Source organism: Syngnathus leptorhynchus, chromosome 15, assembly GCF_054491065.1.
Source record: "Syngnathus leptorhynchus isolate UIUO chromosome 15, UIUO_Slep, whole genome shotgun sequence".
In the NCBI taxonomy this organism is placed as follows: Eukaryota; Metazoa; Chordata; class Actinopteri; order Syngnathiformes; family Syngnathidae; genus Syngnathus; species Syngnathus leptorhynchus.
In genome coordinates this window covers 605,298-624,269 of record NC_141209.1, presented here as the reverse complement: position 1 = coordinate 624,269, position 18,972 = coordinate 605,298, and the positions used below count along the sequence as shown (strand labels likewise).

General features: G+C 47.0%; 3 protein-coding genes across 12 annotated transcripts in view; 1 reads left to right on the top strand and 2 right to left on the bottom strand.

Moving 5' to 3' along the window:
• Positions 1–505: 505 nt before the first annotated feature.
• Positions 506–3,425, bottom strand: nfkbiab (nuclear factor of kappa light polypeptide gene enhancer in B-cells inhibitor, alpha b). The gene is made up of 6 exons (XM_085932535.1): positions 3,044–3,425; positions 2,148–2,253; positions 1,849–2,059; positions 1,420–1,508; positions 1,087–1,347; positions 506–1,027 (listed from the first exon to the last, which is right to left on the bottom strand). Exons 1-6 carry the CDS (start codon positions 3,304–3,306, stop codon positions 992–994), a joined length of 966 nt encoding a protein of 321 aa, XP_085788661.1. The 5' UTR covers positions 3,307–3,425; the 3' UTR covers positions 506–991.
• Positions 3,426–5,237: 1,812 nt separating this feature from the next.
• Positions 5,238–7,322, top strand: insm2 (insulinoma-associated 2). The gene has a single exon (XM_085932177.1). The coding sequence runs from the start codon at positions 5,238–5,240 to the stop codon at positions 6,852–6,854; it is 1,617 nt and encodes a 538-aa protein (XP_085788303.1). The 3' UTR covers positions 6,855–7,322.
• Positions 7,323–7,755: 433 nt separating this feature from the next.
• Positions 7,756–18,972, bottom strand: part of ralgapa1 (Ral GTPase activating protein catalytic subunit alpha 1) — a 31,941-nt gene continuing 20,724 nt past the window's right edge. For 7 of the 10 annotated variants that reach the window (XM_085932168.1, XM_085932159.1, XM_085932161.1 and 4 more), the window contains 4 exons: positions 18,739–18,897; positions 17,858–17,985; positions 11,029–11,153; positions 7,756–8,948 (listed from right to left, as the gene is read on the bottom strand). In XM_085932168.1, coding sequence (XP_085788294.1) covers positions 8,803–8,948; positions 11,029–11,153; positions 17,858–17,985; positions 18,739–18,897 — 558 coding nt within the window. In that variant the 3' untranslated portion in view covers positions 7,756–8,802. Of the gene's footprint in view, positions 9,025–9,299; positions 9,409–10,458; positions 10,491–11,028; positions 11,154–17,857; positions 17,986–18,738; positions 18,898–18,972 lie in introns of all 10 variants that reach the window. The other 3 variants (XM_085932169.1, XM_085932163.1, XM_085932165.1) reach the window with 3 other exon arrangements.

Genomic DNA, 18,972 nt, shown 5'->3' with positions numbered 1-18,972 from the left:
AATATCCCCCAATTAGATTGTAAAAGTATCTCTGCTGCACCTGGAGGGATTAGATGACATTTTTCTACAGTCCTGGAGACTCCAAGTGGATTGAAATGCTAAAAAAGTGAATTTTCCATGATATGTGCCCTTTTTACTGGTAAGCTATTTTTAGAACAGGCCCGCCGCAAATTACTCATGTGGTCAAAAAGGGCTACATCATGCAGGTGCTGGCGGGCACGATATTTGTCCAAATGATATCTAAAGAGATGACGTGCAGAGCAAGAGACAAATTGCTCTCAAGTATCAAATCACATGAGGTTACTGAAGTGAAACTCCTGAAAATCCCCTTATCTTGACTGAAACATCCTGTTGAGCAGAGATTCCCTTCTATGGTGCACGCGAGGACGGAATGTGATGAACAGCTGAGTGTTCTTGGGAATTTCCTGCCCCCCCCCCCCCCCCAAGACTCCAGATTGACGCGGCCTCATCCTGCGCACAAATTTCCCCGACGTGTGGCAAGATTATTTCGGCGTGTTCCATCTTGAGCCACAAACAAGGCCTTTTCTCTGTTAAATATGAGTGTTTTAATTTAAATGGAGTGTCGCTGTCAAACATTTACAATCCGTTTGAGTTTCCACAAACACAGCTTCCATAGAAAATACTTCTTTGTATTCACAGCATTTACAATATCATACAAGAGAGCCTGCTGCTTGTGTGGATGGATGGATGGATGCATTTGTGAATGATAAGCACGCCGCAAGCTCACGAGGTGCGTTTTGCGCGCTGCTGCCGGTCTATTGGGCCAGTCTGTTTAATAAGCCCCTAAAGCTAGCTAGCTGCCTGTTAGCTTTTTCCGCTCTCTTTGCTGTCCACCGCTTGTGTCACAAGATCTCCGCCACGCCACGCCACGCCACCTCTGTGCGGCTTCAGCCAAAGGCGAGCGGTAGACACGCCTCGCTAGGTCTTTCCTCTTCGTCCTGGTTCGGATGCTCCTCTCCTCCTGCTGCCGCTAATGGCCGTTCCACTTGATGTCATCGTAACCCACCTGAAAAACACAACGGCGTTTAGACACGGAGCTCGCCAACGTAACTCTCGAGCGCGCACCTCCTCGTCCGACTCTCTGTCCTCCTCGTCTTCGCTGTCGTCCGATTCGCTGTCGGGCAGCTCCCTCAAGTCGGGACGGGTCAACGCGCACAGTTCCTTTTTAATGTCGTCGTCGCTGCGACCGTAGGTGAGGTGGAAGGGGGTGTGGCCTCCGAACGTCAGGAGGTTGGGGTCGGCTCCCTTTTTCAGCAGCAGCCTGACCAAGGACAGATTCTGCTGGTCCACGGCCAGGTGCAGCCCGCCGCGGCCGTTGCGCTGCTCCTACGGGATGAGGAGCGATGTGTTTGAAATTTCACAAACCATAAGCACCTTGCTTGCTAAGGTCTGCCGTACCTTGGCGTTGACATCGGCTCCCAGATCCACGAGATTCTCCACCAGCGAAAGGAAACCGTGAAGTGAGGCCAAGTGGAGGCAGTTCTGACCTGTGGAAGACGTCAGACGAGCAGCTTGACACCCAACGCCACAGCACGCGGGAGGCTCTCGTGTCCAAATGATGCAAGTTGAAGCTGCCTCAAACATCAAATGCTTCCCTAGCTATTTGACACTAACATTGTACAGTGCCTGGAATTTGTGGCTTTGTGTCAACCTGAAATCTATAAATACATTGATCAAGCAATGTTTTGCAACTCCTGAATCGGGCCACTCGTAAATCAAGTCACCACACTGTAGGCTGATGAAGGAAACGGAGTCCGAAGGCCACTCCTACGCAACAGTGACCTTTTCTATTTCCATTGAAAAATGAAGCAAATGCTCAAAGCTTACCTTGGTAGTTGCACGCCGCCATCATCGTTTGGAGATGCTCCGGGCGACAAAACTGCGTGAGGACGCTGAAGCACAGCAGGTTGCCGTGCCGACAGGCTATATGGAGGGGCGTGTCCCCGCCGTCGTCCACCAGCGTGGGATCGCAGCCGTCTGCCACCAGCCGCTGGCACACGTCCGATTGGTTTGTTATGACTGCTAAATGGAGAGGCGTCTAGGTAGGGTAGGGTAGGAGCCATCACACCAAGAGCAAAATGAACATCTTTTCAACGGCTCTGCGCTTCAAAGTGGAGCTTACGCACCTGTCGCTGGTCATTTTGGATGTTGAGGAAGTCTGTGTTCTTGGACAGCTCGATCATTCTTCTGATGTAGTCTTTTACCTCGTGAATAATAGCCAAGTGGAGAAGCCTGGAGGCAGACAAGGACCGGCCGGCTTTTGTTAACACGCGCAGCCAGCCGAAACCAACGCAACCCAAAAGTGACAGGTCAGCATGGTTAAAGAATGCCGCATCACATTTGCTGACCAACATGGCAAAATGGCTCATCCTACAAGCAAAGCTTGATTTGTCTGTTGCAATTATATGACGCGGTTTTGCTTGCTGGTGTGCATTTAGATCATTCAAATTTGGCTCCGTCAAAGTAGGCAAATACTGGAGCAATAGATTCATCATGATCAGAGACACTGTAAGGTGAATGATCTCCCCTCCCCTTTTTGCAGTGATTTAAAAGCCTCTCATTGACCTGCTCGGCTGCAACTTGTGGACTCGTGTTTTCAGGTACTTTGGGACGGAAGGGAGCGCGCGCCGCTTGGGATCGTTCGGCGGCGCGCCGCTTGGGATCGTTCGGCGGCGCGCATGGGACTTTCCCAGTCTGACCGACCCGCGGCCATAGTAAATTCCTGCTGAGAATGGCCTTTTGTTTACGTGCAATCCTGCTGCTTCAAGGCCGCAAGTCAACCAGTGCTTCAAAACCAGAAGACTTTCCAGTGTGGCGGCGCACAAATAGCATCACGTTACTTGAAGAGAGAAGAGGAGGGAGGGGAGCTTCGGCTTCATCCTGACATGCATTTGAAGAGCAAGTTGGGAAGAAAAAGCTCCCCGGGGTCGAATGACCTAGCTCGCAGAGGCCGAGCCGATTTGGCGAGCTAGGCTAGTTTGATCGAGCGGATGGCGATGTGCATCCCGCAATGGCAACTTACGTGTCTCCGTCTTCGTTGACTTGTGTTTTCCATTCTTGTATCTCGGCGGCGGCGGCTGCGGCTGCGCCAGCTGCGAGTTGCTTGTTTTGCGATGGCTGGCACTCGGGTTGCAGGCGCCATATCTCTTCTGCTACAGCCTGGTAGTCCTCCTCTTTCAGAGAGTCCACGCCGCTATCCAGACGCTCGTCCGTCGACGGCTTCCCTTCTTTGGACTCCCGGTTGTAATCCATTTGGTTGGTTACGGTGGTCCTGTGAAGGGCCATGCTCGCTCGCTCGCTCGATTTGTTCGCTTCCTTCCTTCCTTCCTTCCACTGTGTGCTGTGCTGTGTGTGTGTGTGTGGCTACTGGCTAGACTCTGCAGAGGCGGAGCTAAAAGCACTAGGTGGGTGGGTGGGGGATTTCCAGCAAACTGTCACTTAAAATAACAGCCCTGGCTGGCATGGAGTGGGGATTTCTAGTGAGGCCCGTGCACGATTTGCATATCATATTTGCAATTCCGTCAAATGCACCACTTTCAATGTGTACACTGTTACCTGGAGTTCAAACGGAATTGAGAGCAAGCGCTGCACTTTCAGGGCAGAATGATCGGCCCGAAAAAGCCACAAAAAAAACACAAAAAAACAGTAACCTATTTGGATTGATGGGCATCAGAGTAATATTTCATAAGTACCTCTTAAGAACAATTCATCGCATTTAAATGTAGACAGCCAAATTGTAATTCAATTTGTTGAATTTGTTGAAGTGGCAACATGAAAATGTCATTTGCTTTGCTTTGCTTTGAACTTTGATCAAGCAGGCAAGAGAATGAATGAACAACTCTGTGTTGTTTGGTGGGAATCCCGGGACCTTCTGGACACGACACTGACTGACTGACTCGTCATCCAATTGGGCTGAAAGGTCGATGAGCTTTTATTTTAATCCACTAGAGGGAGACAAATGACAGCTTTGCGGAGATTTGTCCAGCTGAGTTGAAATGAGTGTGTTGTATTGACTTGATGGAAACTTAAATGTGTCCAAATAATCATTCATTCCTTTGTTGAAGCAGCAGTAGCTGTTGGGAAATGCTCAATATAGAGCTGTATTGTTTTCTATCAAACCTATTCAAACAACTCAATGTGCTGTGCAAAACACATTGAAAGGCAAACGAATTAAAGACATGAAAGAAAACGGAAGGACTTTCAAAAAGTCGAAAAATGAAGTCCAAAACACAGCGCAACTTTGTAAAAGTTAAAAACAGCTGTTCCACAAGATATGATAGAACTTTATTCATCCCACAGCAGCGCATATGAGTGCAAGAATAAAACAAGTGCACTATTTCAGAACAAATTGGATGGACGGAGACAGCTTCTTGCCATTTGTAGCCCACATCCCCAGACGGCCATCATCGGGCCAGGAGCTCCAACACTTGGGGTTTGTTCTCACGCTCATCCAGAAGAATGACCCCGCCTCCACTCACCCACTGGCCGAGCAGCGTGGAAGCAAGTGTGTGTGTGTGTGTGTGTGTCTGGCTGGATGAAAGTCCGTGTGATCCCTTATCAGCCAGAGCAGTTCCTGCTGGGGGGGAGTATGGGCGCGATCATTGCCCAAACACACGCACACGCTCGCAGGGGGCGTATCCAACACACACACACACGCGCGCGCGCGCACAATGAGGGAAATCCATTCCCAAGCTCTTCCCACCGTGCCAATGAAGACACCATATAGATGTGATCTGATCTATGGGTGCTGGCTGTTTCCAACGTCAGCAAGTGACACGGCGTCTCATTGGAAAAGTCGAGTTGAAACAAATGTGCAAACAAAATGCTACGATTCATGCAAACCATTGAGCAATGCAACGGGAGATTTCAGAGCTCTGCCAATAAAGGATGCGCTGTTGCCGATTTATTTCACCTCTGAAAACTCTTTCTCCCGAGCCTTCAAAATAATCGATACATGTACAGCGGCTCGAATTTCTTCTTCTCCATCCACGTCCCTAGAGTGGCGTCATGGCGTGGAGCGCGCAAGGGAGAATCAAAAACACGCACCGTGCTCACATCGCACCTGCACCCACTCCCCCAGCGGCCAGCCCCTCCTTCGTCCTCTCCATCCGAGCCCTACTTGAAAGTGGCTTCAGACAAGAGACCATGCTCGTTCTTTCTTGCTTTCTTTCTCGCCTGCTGGTGCCACGAGCATCATCGTCATCATCGTCGTCAGCATGCCTCGAGGATTCTTGGTGAAGAGGACCCGGCGATGTTCGGCGTCCTATCGAGCGCGGAAAAGCAACAAAGTTGCCGAGTGTAACGAGGACAAGAACCACCGGCCAGAAGCTAAGCTGAGCGAGTCCGTGAAGGAGAACCACGTGTGGGGCGTCCCGAGTCCCGACGTCGCGCCCTCTCCGCCGGCGCCCCGCGACGACTCCACGGGAGTCACCGAGGTGTGGAACCTGCACGTGGAGTCTGCGCTGGAGGCGGAGTCGGACCGACGAGCGCAGTTGCCGGACTCCGAAGTGGACGTTGTATCTCGTCCCGTGGGAGACTTCTCGCGCTTCTTGCCACCTCCGCCTCCATTCGTTGAAAGCCGGAGCTCCAGACCTCTGGAGCCGCACGGCGAGGGAGAAAAGGCAGAGACGTGGCCGTCCTCAGCCCCGGAGACCGACTTGGCCTTTTTGGTGAGTTCAACGCCGAGCACGCCCTTTTCCCCTTACGGTCCCACTACGAACGACATGGCGCGCCCGTTCCCGCCGTTAATGAAGCCCCAACCGCAGCAGGCGCATTTGGGAAAACGTTCATTCCCGGAGTCGAACAGAGGCAGAGCCAAAGGCAAAGTGAACCGCAAACTTCCCTTCGAGGACGAAGTCACCACATCTCCGGTTTTAGGTCTGCGCATCAAGAAGGAGAGCCCGGAAGGAGCGAGGCGACACCACCGCGACATGTCGTCCGGAAGTCAGCCGCTGGGAGAGTTCATCTGCCAGCTTTGCAAGGAGGAGTACGCCGACCCTCTGTCCCTCGCGCAGCACAAGTGCTCCCGTATCGTGCGCGTAGAGTACCGCTGCCCCGAGTGCGACAAAGTGTTCAGCTGTCCCGCCAACCTCGCTTCGCACCGCCGCTGGCACAAGCCGCGTCCACCGGCGGTCGTCAACCCAGGCCGAGGCCAGACACCGGCGGCGGCGACGCTGAAGAAACTCGACGCGGTCGGCAAGGAGAACGAGTTGTTGTGTGGCAACCAGCACCAGGCGGCGCGGGACAGTTCCGACTCCTCTTCAGCCCTCTACCCGCACGACAGCCCCCCTCCGGGCCTGCTTGTGTTCAGCGGAAGCTCGTACGAGCCGCTCGCGTTTGTCCGAGGAGGAGAAGAAGAAGAGGAGCAGGACGCGGAAGAAGTGTTCGATTGTTGCTACTGCGGCAAAAAGTTCCGGCGGCAAGCTTACCTGAAGAAGCACATGGCTGCGCACGAGATGGCAGCCGGGCCGTCGCCGCCCACTCCGAGCCGCCACGTCGTCTTCGCCTGTCACCTGTGCGGCGCGCGCTTCCCGACGGCCGACATTCGCGACAAGCATCGCGTGTGGCACGCAGTGAGACACGAGCTCCTGGCGGGCGGAGGAGCCCAGGGCTTCGGGGCGCCGCCGGAGGGATACGGCGTGGTGCTGGTGGTGGACGACAAGGGGCGCGAGCAGCAGCTGCTCTCCTGCAAACACTGTCCCGCCACCTTCCTCGGCTCTCCGGCCCTGACCAGGCACATGAACAAGTGCCATCCCGGAGACAACACGCACGTCATCATGCACATGGCCGTCACACACGGAGAAGTCCGACTTTCTTCTGCCACTCACCCGTGACCGCCAACCTCAGCTGCAGTTACGGACGCGGGAGACGAATCAACGGGGAAGGAAGGCTCCGTTAGGCCCGTGACTGACAGCAGCTCGAAAAATAGGATTGGAGCAAATTTGCGCTTTCTACAGTCTACAAACAAGCTTTCGACAGCGGGCTAAAGCGGCAATAGAAAATAGGTGAGTTAAAAAAAAACCTGCAACAAGTACAATGACAAACATCAATTGTCAACAGAATGGAACACCATGGCTGGCTGGCTGGCAAAGCAAGAGAGCTATCCATCCGCGGTGGTGCTGAAACCGCTGCTAGATGACTAGAAATAGCACCTGCATTACATTTTGGCTGAAGTTTTCTTACAAAATAACTTTGTTTTTTTTGGCACCCCTGGATGAAATGAATCATCTTATTTGCCTTTCATATTAAATGTGCCAATTGACCAATTTCATATATGGGGTATGAACTGCTTTTGATGCCCGAGACGTTCGTTCTATGTGATTGAATCCAGTGTGTATATTGGAATATGTGTCAATAAACACTCGTGCGAATTGAGGATCCTGTGTTCTTTTCAAACAATTCTACACACCAGTGAATATTATTAACAGTTTATTGTCAACACATCCATGCAGTTTTTTTTGTTTTTTTTTTGCTTGTTGATGTTTACACATTGACCATAAGATTTTGTGAAGCTTTTATGAAGAGCTGTTTACTTGATCAATACATGCAGTTATAGTACCGGGTTGGCTGGAATCATGCACGAGCCTTTTTATAATGCCTGCTACATGAAGAGTGTTTGAGATGGAGAAAAACAAGCAGCGACCGTCTCGCAATCTGACCATTTCCAAATCCACCTATTTGTCTTTAACCCCGTCGGCGTAGTTTTCAATCCAACAAGTTGCATATTTTTGCTGGACAAAACAAATTGTAACAGCAGATACAGTCAATGCAGTGAAACAGAAAAAAAGGAAATATAACAGAGAAGTTCATCATGGTGTATAACATTCACTCCGCAAAAGCTTTCGGGAAACACGGCCGGCTGTCTATTTCCTGGAAAGTGCCGAACCATTTTCCGAGCTTCCCGACTACGTGTGACGCCAAAGATATTTTCAATTTATTTTAAGGCACTTTTCTTTGTCATTAGCCAGTGAAGCAGAATGATGCTACTTGAGATGCCAATTTGATCATATTATGGATTAACTGTAGTGTCGTATTTTCATTTCATTGTCCTTTTGAATTCCATTCCGAACCCAATTGGAAGCTTAATATCTGGAAATATGAATCCACATTTGGTTTTTGCAGCAATTGTCACGTAACAGCACATTACTCCGATATTAACGATCTAATATGTACATTTATACTCAGAGGTTCAACCCCCCAAAAAACAACAACAACACAGAATTACGCAGTGGTTCTGTTGCGCTGAATGACAAAGTGGACTAAAGCCTTGCCAGGATAAAGGAACAAAAGAAGCAACATCTTAAATGAATGGCGGAAAAATGAGAGGAACAAACGTCAGTGCTTGTCCACATTATACAGCAAAATTCAATACAACTTGTTTTTTGGCTCCAAAGTTTTCTAAGCATGTTTAGGTTGTATTTACAATTGGTGAGGCCAAATAGACATAGAGTGTAGCTTCATGCAATTTTCCACTGAAATATTACAATCATTACAGTATTTCTCATATCATTCGAGACTTGGTGAAGAATAAGTCTCCTAACAACCAGTGGAAGAGGAATTTGTGGAACGCTATCATCTTTGTGTACACGCGCACAGTTGAAAAATAAAGTTAGAGTATAATATATTCCACAAAATACAGTAGCACAGATGGCCTAGAACAAGTTTTTTTTTTTTTTTTTTGAGACTATGACTCAGACATCCAAGTTGTGACACAAGTAGCCATTGCATTTGTTGTATTTTGTCTCAGTTTGAATCGGGTGCAATCGGGCTACGATACGCGCGTCAAGTCTTATTGGCCGATCCCGAGGAACGTCGAAGCTTCATGGACATGCGCGTCTTGCTAGTTCGAGGAGACATGGGGGAGGCCGAGTCGCTCCCGGCCTCCCCAAGTGCCGGACTTTCTGACCGAAGAATCTCGAGGCAGGAGCCTGCGGGGAAGGAGGAGGAGGTGGCGGCGAGGCAAGGGCATATGGTGAGGAAGTGGGATCACAAAATAGTTACACTCTGCAACACACATGCCAAGACATCTAACAAGATTTTTTTCAGGGCTTCTAAAAACACATCAATATAAAACACAAACGTTATTTCTAAGCTGACAGACACACAAGTGAAGAGCAACAGACGGACAGGTGAAAGAAAAGCTTACACCACACTTGATTGTGCGTGCGTGTGTGTGTGTGTGTTTGACACTGAAAGTTTGATGGAATACTACACTAAATAACTATCACGACTAACCACTCATGATTTGATTGACTTTTTCTGATTATTTCGATGTATACCATTCACAGCTGGCGTGAAGAACCTTCTGCTTCAAACCTTTGCCTTTCACCCTGAGCCGAAAACTATCCTGCGCTTTAGGGACCATGTGACACGCGACACTGTGCTCCTCTGGGGTGGGGTGGAGCAATCCAGAAGGAGGAAGACAAAGATGGAAAACAGAAGAGAACAAACATAAAGAAAGGAAAAAGGAATGAAAGGATGAACAAGAAGGACGTGACATGACCAAAGATAGCCAGCCGCATGGGAAGGAGAAGTAAAAGGGGAGAAAGAGGGCAAGAAGGACGGAAGGAAGGAAGGAAGGAAGGAAGGAAGGACATTGATCAACAGACAGGAAGGCCAAAGGGAAAAAAGGAAGGGTAGAAAATGAAACAAGAAAAATGAAAACAGGACAACAAGTAAAACAAGGCAAAAAAAAAAAAAAAAAGAATAAAGCCAAAATAGACAGACAACGGAAAGAAAGATTTCCAACGTTACGTTTAAACGGGGAGCTCTTGATTTTCATCTGATGTTCATGTACATTAAATGACTCCAAATAATCAATGCCTCCGTTTTAAAATACAACCCCGATACTTTGGTGTGTGTGTGTGTGTGTGTGTGTGTGTGTGTGTGGTGCTAGAAAAGCAGGAGGAAGGAGCAGACATGAGGTTAGTTCGGGCAAAGTTCAGTGAGACAAGTTACAGTGTTGAAGGATCAAACTTTCTTGCAATTAAAGAGAAGGAAGGATCTGTCATGTAGTGTAGTTTGATATTGCAAATATCAATTATTATAAACGAGCTAGATGAACACTGCAAGAGCAAGACAGGGAGCTGCGGGGGGGGGGGCGCTCGAAAATATATGCTTGGTTTTGTTTTTTTTCCACTTTTTTTGAAGACATTTGGGGTTTGCAATTTTTTTGCTGCTTTGTTTTGCAGACCCCCCAAGGAAAGCTCCGCCAGTGCTGGTGAAGGATGATGTCATTTCACTCTATTATGCACCAAACTACATTGAAAATGACAATTCCTTCTGGAAAACTCAACAGGCTTCCAGACACACATGCAGACCTGCAAGTGGAGGAAAAGCAGAAAAATGCAGTGCATGGGAAGATTGAAAAAAAACAAAACAAAATGAAATGTGAAAGGGAAGAACCAATTAGACTGTTGTTCATGTGGCCGGGCTTACCTTTTAGCTATAGGCAAGTGACACAATACGATCTAAAGAATGGGGGGGGGGGGAACAAGAACAGAAAAAAAAAAAAAAAATAGAACCAAACCAAAAGACAGAACACATGAAGATAAGGATAAACACAAATCAACCAAAGGGGGAGAAAAAAAAAACAGAACGAGAAGAATGTTTGATCACTGCGTTGTTATACATAGAAGGCCGTTAAAGGGATAGGGATTGATCTCAGAGCACAGGATGGCCGCAAAATGAAATAAATAGTCATCTGTTCCCAAATGATGATGCAACCGCGTCACCTTGTGCTCTGAAACCTCAAGTGTTTGGGGCTGAACAACACAGCACAATTGCTTCATCCATTTGTTTACAAGTCATCCTGCATGTCATTCAGCCTCAAAGTCAAGTTATCATTCGGATCATAAGCTGGTGAGATGAGCAAGTAGGACAGCAAATCTGATGACAACACAATATAGGATTTGTTTGTTAGCATAGCAAACGGAAAGAATCTCATTGCAATATCAATGACAAGATTTCAGATAACCAGGCGTCCTAGGTGTGATGACCGTGTTGTACCTGTGTCTGTAGGCAGATGAGTGCAGGGAGCCGGACTGTAGACGCGAGCGGCGTAATCCTCAAAGGTGGTCGGCTCCTGATGATGCTGCACGATGGTTTCCAAGTAGCGGGCTCGTTCCTCGTAGCTGATGTCACGCGTCAAGGTCGAATCAAAATAGCCACACAAAACTTCAATGAACTACCACTGAAATGATGTATTTCAATGGCGGCTGGGCAAGTCTTTCCAAATAAAAATTGCACGACACTCAGTTTAACGAGGGTGAAAAGAAAAACAATTGTCACTGTAAATGATTTCCTATATAGGGGAACACAATGGTGAGCATTCTGACAGTAATTCATCACTTGTATTACAGCCTTCAGACACGGAGAGAGCAGAGTCAGCAGGACTTCAAGTGTCCATAACCTCATTCATAGAATGACATTTACCATCTCGTCCGCAGTCCCAGTCATACATCCGACTCGAATGACATGCTAAGGCAGGAGCAGGAGCAAGGAGCAGGAGCAGGAGCAGCTGCACACACTCTCCTCTCCCCATACTATTAGCATTTAGCTTCCCAGCTCCAATATCAAATGATGAGGGGGAAATGTCGCTGCTTGCGCCACTAAACATGATGAGAGGAAATCGTGCATATGTGCAGGCCAATGAATCTTCAGAATGAAATCTGCGTTTGTGAGTGAATGGCCGGCCATTTGCAATAGCGCCCGTGGCTTTTCCATTGGCTTAGACGGACGCTCTAAGGGCCTCAAAAGGAGAGGGATTCGGCTCCAATCGTAACTGATCCGGTTAGGGACAATCATCTCCGTCAAAGTGGAGAGACAGACGGCGCTGAGGGGGACGAAGGGAGGGAGGGAGGAAGAACGACAAAGAGCTCGGCGACGGAGACAAAAAGGAGCAGGCAGAGATTCATTCGACCGTCATTTACAAGACAAGCGGGAACATTCAAAAAGTAAATGACAAAAAAAAGCTAAGTGAAAATGCAACACCAGTCTTTGTTGCCTTGCGTGAAAGAAGGAAAGAAAGAAAGAAAGAAAGAAAGGCCCCTCAAAAGAGCCACTCTATAAAACAAAGGAAAGCCAGAGGTGCAAAAAAAAAAGGCAGATGTGAACATTGGGAAGGAGAGGCAAAGAAGTGAAAATCCATACCTAGGCACAAGTGGTGAAACAGCACAAGTGATAACAATGTAACGGCTGTGTGTGTGTGTGTGTGAAAACGGGAGAGCGGCACTTTTTCAAATCCATCCCTTTTAGCAATGAACATAATGGCTAGCGCGTGTACACCCACCAGCTGCGCTTTACCAATGTTTGCCTCACTTTCGCTTCATTATTGGTTTTGTTGTTGTCGTCCTTTAAACGTGTCCACTACCTGCCCGGCCGGCCTCGTGAGGTTCCAACTATCTGTCTGACAGCGGAGACAGTTGGACAAACCCTATCTGGCGTATTGCCAATCCGAAAGAATCACGGCACTACACTCGCATGTTGCGCTTCCCATTCAATCAATGGCAATTTTGTCATTGCTCAGAAACAAGTGGCATCAATACAAACAGTTCATTATCACTGCCAATTTCAAAGGATCATTTAAACACACCTAAATGGAGTGTCATCGAGAAGGCCCTTTTTAGTCACGAGTGGAAAAAGATCTCCTTTTCCTCGAGAAGGCAGAAAGGCGGGAAAATGATGGGAGAATGGAAGAAAGGCAGATAGATAGATAGATAGACAGAATGCCTCTTTTGGGACCCATCAGACAGTCATTTTCGATGCTGAGCTTTCTGTGAGTGACAATTGCGTGTCTAGCCATTTTCTCTCACTTGCCACAGCCTCGTTAGCACATTACACGCTGGGCCGCACGCGTGCGTTTTAACATGGGATGATTTTTTTTTACATCAAGTTCTCTCAAGTGAATGGAATAAGTCAAAGCAGCTGACTGACTATCTGTGTCATTGTGCAAAGAGGCTACAAAGTGCTTTATTGACAGCAGCTCGGGGTCCGCTCGGGGTCCGCTCGGCGCAGATCGATAGTCTTTGACACCTCTCCAGTATTCAAGTCGAGCTCAGCAAATAATGTGGAAAATGACTTGTTACGTGAACTGCTCTGACCAACAAAAAAAAAATAAAACCGCTTTGTAATCGTTGCAGGAGACCCTCCAAAAGCCACAGCCCCTTAAGCGATTAAGAGCTCGCATAGAGGTTAAACTGCTCCCGTCCGTCCGTCCGTCTTTCTGCCTGCCTGCCTGCCTGCCTTTATCTCGCTGGGCATCTCATCTCTCACACGGGTGCCGCCATGATATCTGTCCTCTCCACCCAAGGCATTGGAAGAGACAACAGAGAGAAGCACATCAGAGGGATAATACAATTGGAACAGCTTTACAGCGTGTAATGATAAGCCTATGTGTTCATGCGTGTGTGTCCATGCCCAAAGGAACACGCTAATGGCTTTATATCTTTCTGTGATAGCAATGATATGGAGGGCCTTGTGATTTCATTACAAGTGTGGCTGTGTGTGCGTCGAGGGGAGATGCGCACTCACATCCGCTACCATATTCATCCCAATTAAGCTGCTCTTTAACTCAATACACAAGCTGAGGCCATGGAGTGGGGGGGAAAAAAAAGAAAGTGATACATTCATTACTCTTTGTCGTGTGCACACGTTTCTTATCAACATGTATTTCATAGAAACACACACTGGTGAACATTACACAGAGCATGGCAAGAATTGTCTAATTGAGGAGATAGATGTGATTCTTTGCTGCAGGCTCCAACAGTTAGACAGCATTCGCCAACACAATCTCGCTTCCATTCTACGCACTTTCTGTCAAATGAAGCTATTTCTCTGGGGGGGAAGTTCAGAAGATTTACCTTGGCCGATTCTGACTCCAATAAAAAGAGTCATTTGACTTCAGCCTTAGCATGAGCACCACCTGTTGATGGAGATGAACTTCTATGACATGTATTTCCAATTGAAAAGAAAATCCGCCATGTTCCGACAACAATTAGAGCACTTCCTTTGAGCCCACCTTGTCATATAAAAACACAGGCACTTTTCTTTTTTTCCTAAACACAAGGCAGCAGATGAGGCCGTTTATGTCTCAGAGGGAGGTCTGCTGTCGCAAAGGCTGGCTTGATCAAGCCACTGATGGCTTGACCTCATGGCTCCGCACTCGCAGCTCACTGGCACAACGTGCGCATGGGCACAGTCATTTGGGGAATTAGGATCAAAATACACGATGAAACAGGACTTCCTTTTTACCATACCATTACTGTTGCCTATGATCTATCTATCTATCTATCTATCTATCTATCTATCTATCTATCTATCTATCTATCTATCTATCTATCTATCTATCTATCTATCTATCTATCTATCTATCTATCTATCTATCTATCTATCTATCTATCTATCTATCTATCTATCTATCTATCTATCTATCTATCTATCTATCTATCTATCTATCTATCTATCTATCTATCTATCTATCTATCTATCCCTCCCTCAGGTCAGGTGTATATACTACTGTATTTCCGACACAAATAATGACATTGTCATAATAACCTGATGCATCCATACTAATCATAAATATCGGATGTGTGAAAAGTCTTGGACTGAGATTTATTTGGGAAATATTAGACCTAGGCATTGCAAGACCACCAAGAATATCATTTTCAACTAGAGTGAGGAGCCTTTTGGACCTAAGGCTTGGCATGACCCGATTTCAGCATCCGCACCAACAAAGTGTGTTCAATTTGTGAGGTTGTGCCCTCACACTCTTCTGGTCTGTCACATGCTGCAGATTGTAGTCACACTGGGACAATGGGCTCAATTGAGGAGAGCTGGCAGACACAAGGCAGGCAGTCCGCTAGCGTTTGGCTGCTCTTGGTGGGGGTGGGGGGGGATAATAGCACGACATGCCCAGAGCTGCCATCATTTCACTGGGAACACAGTGTGACAGCAGTGGGTGACACACACATCCCATCCCATCCCATCCCATCCAGCCACACACAAACAAGTGTGCTGCTATCACACTGAGCCATATGCTGACCCCAGCCACATTACAGCTCGCCCTGCCAATCAACAACCACACACATCACACAATACAACTAATCCTGAAAGCGGCTACCCATAAACATTTAACATTGGATGGATGACATACATTTGGATATTCGGCCATGCAAATATACTCAAATGGGCTATGCGGGTGTGTGTGCGTGCGTGCGTGCGTGCGTGGAGCGGCTTAGCATCCCTCCGGCATTGTTCCCCCAGATGCACAATCATCTCAGAGCAGATGGAGAACGGCCACAGCTTGCTCTTTAACCCACACTCCAACCAGCTATCACGTGCAAATAAATATTCACCGAAGAAGAATATTTCCAGTTGTCGCTCGGAATACGACAGTCGGCCCATTCATCCGATGTAACGTGTCGCTCGGGCGGCGGTGTCAAATGCCAGGCCCGGGGGCCACATCCGGCCTGACGTCACTTTATGCGGACCTTGAAGGTAGGCCAATCTAGTGCCTCGACATTAAGATTTTTTATTTATTTTTTTTGAACCAATCGCACTTTTAAAATAAAGGGCATTTGAATGTAGAGAAGGGAGGCCCTGCCCCCAACATCTTGTCCTGGTCAAAACAAGCCGGCGAGCAACGGTGTTGCTTTGATCTATCGGCACAATCTCTCTTACGAAATGAATTTTTAATCACGTCCAATTAGCTCAAGTAATCAGAGGGCTAAACATAGCAGAATGTCCATCTGAACGAATGAATAATAATCATGAATGATAAACAATTTGCTGTTGCCAAGTTGTAAAGGTTCAGATCGTGTTTGGGACAACAGAAAAGGCCTGCGAGATCGTTGTACTTAAACACAGCTGCCCTACAAACTTGGCATTGTGTGTGTGTGTGTGTGCGTGTGTTTGGATGGCTGTGGTCATGGTGAATGAATGATCACAAGAGTTGGAAGGCAGACGGACTGCCCTCGGGGCCAGAGGACAGAATGTGAGAGGCACAGAAAAAGAAGAGAGCCAAGGGACTAAAGCGGTGACACGTTGCGCCCTGCCAATATTCTTCACTCCCTTGCGCTATTTGCTTGCATGGCAGGCAGGCAGGCAGGCAGGCAGGCAGGCTCATCCATCCCTTATGTCACAAATGCAGCAATAACATAGAACACAAGTGCACTCAGCCGAAAGAAAAGCAACTCCAAGGACTGTTGTCATGTCTAACTTCAGTGCCATGTTCCATCCTTCAATGATACAAAGCCACGTGGAGGCTGCGCCAATGTAAAAGCCCTTCATTTCAATGCAACAAAGCTACTCATCAAATCTCATCTTTGATGTATACAAGGTTCCCTCCCTCATTCACGGCAAGGGTTACCATCCAAAGAATACGCAAAGTAGAAATGCATTTTTCATCTGCTCGTATGTGCTGATGAAAAACACGCCTAGATGCTGCTGCTGCATGGACGGACGGACGCGTTGTTTGGAAACAAACAAGACAGTGTGGACATGTTTGTCCAACTCACTCATTGAAGAACTTATATTCATTTATTCAATAAGATCAAGCTAACAGTCTGTGAATGCAAGAGGAAATAACAAAACATTTCAAATTCCACGGCAATAACGCGCGTGACCTCAGAGTTCAATTGGAAAATCGATGATCAGAGTTCAAGCGATCTTTTAAAAATCAATCATCATCCATATTGCTTTTGAGTCCAAATGGATTTGAACGCCAAGCTCATCTTTGGTTCCGGATGGACACGAGCGGCCACTTCCAAGAAGCTGCGTGCATTTATCCTCTTGGAATAAGAAAGAACGATGAAGCGGGCAGAAAGAGATGAGAAGATGAAACACACACAGGTGTCCAGGCAGAGTGAGAAAAGGCACAAAGGAACGGACAGATGTGGAGACAGTGAGGACCAAAGACGTGCGTGTGCGTGTGTGTGTGTGTGTGCAGTAGAGAGCGAGAGTCAATAATGAGTGATTACTGTAATTCAGCCTGTCAGAGGCATCGACCTGCTGCCGACACCGATCAATACTCACTGGGACACCGGCAGACACACAAACATCTCCAGAGCGCCGTAAATATCACTTGTGACATGGCTTACACATGCTCGGCGGTATGGAGAGAAGGAAAACCGTGTGTGTGTGTCTGTCTGTCTGTCTGTCTGGCACCCTTACGCAATCTCATCAAAGCCAACAAAGACAGCCAGAAGAAAGAAAGAAGCTACATGGACAAGGTGTCAGCTACCAGTTGGTTTCATCTTCATTCAAAAACAGCTCATTATTTCAATGACATCAACTATGATTCAGTTACTGGTTTGGTCCCTACCTAACGTGTCAGAAAATACTCTAATTCTTTTCCAAATTTGAAATGAAAAAAGGTATCTCATCAAAATATTGATGAATGGTTGACCCTAAAAAAAAAAAATTCACAAAATATGCTACATTCCCGTCCTAATCTCGGAGGGATACAAAAACTAAGAGTCAAGCATTTTTGCCCAGAGTATATATGTGTGTATGTGTGTGTCTACCTGCAAGCAGCATGAGTGCAAACTGCCTTATTTTCAAAGTGAGGGAGGGAAAGAGTCAATCGATAACAATTGATGAAAGTGCCATCACTTACGATCATACAGACAGGCTGAACGCACACCTGTCTTTCAGTCCCTGGCGCAATTTTCGATACGTTCAACTAAAGGGACAAGCCAGATGATTTCTTGCTCAACTTACTTTGCAGCAGCCTTTGTGTCAGCCTCCATTTTCACCCAGCCAGCCATATCTTTCTTTGTCCACGTGATAAACATTTGTCGACTTACATTTCAAGGTGTAGGCTTTTTTCAAAGGATACAAGTTCTGGTAGAGAGGAATGAGGGATTTCAGCGCCCGACTGGCATTGATAGCCGTGGCTCTGACCACCGTTGGCAAAATCTTCATGTCCACAATGGCGCCGTCAAACAATGGACCAAAAAATGGGACCTGCGGTGACAAATTGTGTTGTGACTCATTCAATAGACACAAACCATCCCAGTTTATTGCGATAACTTAAATAGAAAGAAGTTCACAAACAGTGAATTGAGCTCTCTGACAGGCCTGACACATAATGTCGTTACACTTTGGAGGAAGTTGTTCTGATGATGTACTATTCGATTGTGGCTGCTTCTTTTCAGATTCAATTTGATATTCTGCTTAAGGAATCCACCCAAGAGAATATATATTTCTTTTCTTTTTTACGTTGGATTTTATTGAATCAATTTTAAGAGCAGGGCTCCAGCCCATTTTCTCCATGACGGAATAGAATACAGTGCTTTCAATGCAGAAAATATCTCATCTAACTTGCTTTCAGACTCACCATAATTCAATATTTGACTTGAAGGATGAATGAAACAGAAGATGTTTATGTTATTAGTGCTGTGGTATCTACAGTATGTCATACAAGGAAAGAAAAAAAAAAAAGAAAAAAAAGGCTTTTATTGTGTTAAGTCTCGTTTTGGCCATCAGTGCCGCGATATTAATGTCTGTGCTTTCTTTCTCCGAAAACATAAAGCAGAGCAGCAGCTCCCCGAATTGTCGGGACGCAGATGCGTGCGTGTCATCTGATATGCGCCCGTGTGTCAAAGGTGGCAATTCAAATCACATGATTTGACATCATTCAGTCTATCGAGATATGCATTTCGGAAGCGATGAAATTGGTCTTCGTTAGAATTGACAAAGTAAAGAAATGGCCGATACCTCTGGTTTTTTGAGGATATGGATGGAATACATGTGGTTTTTCATGGGGTAAATGACGATGAGCACGTCACCGAACTCTGTCGGGATGATTCCTCGCCGATAGTCTCTGGAATGCTCCGACCAAACAATGTGGACCTCGTCGTTGCCCAGGTGTCTCAGCTGGACAGACAGGAAGATGAATATGAACAAAACACGTGACGCATTTACTTTCGGAGAGACGACCTATTCAATGCC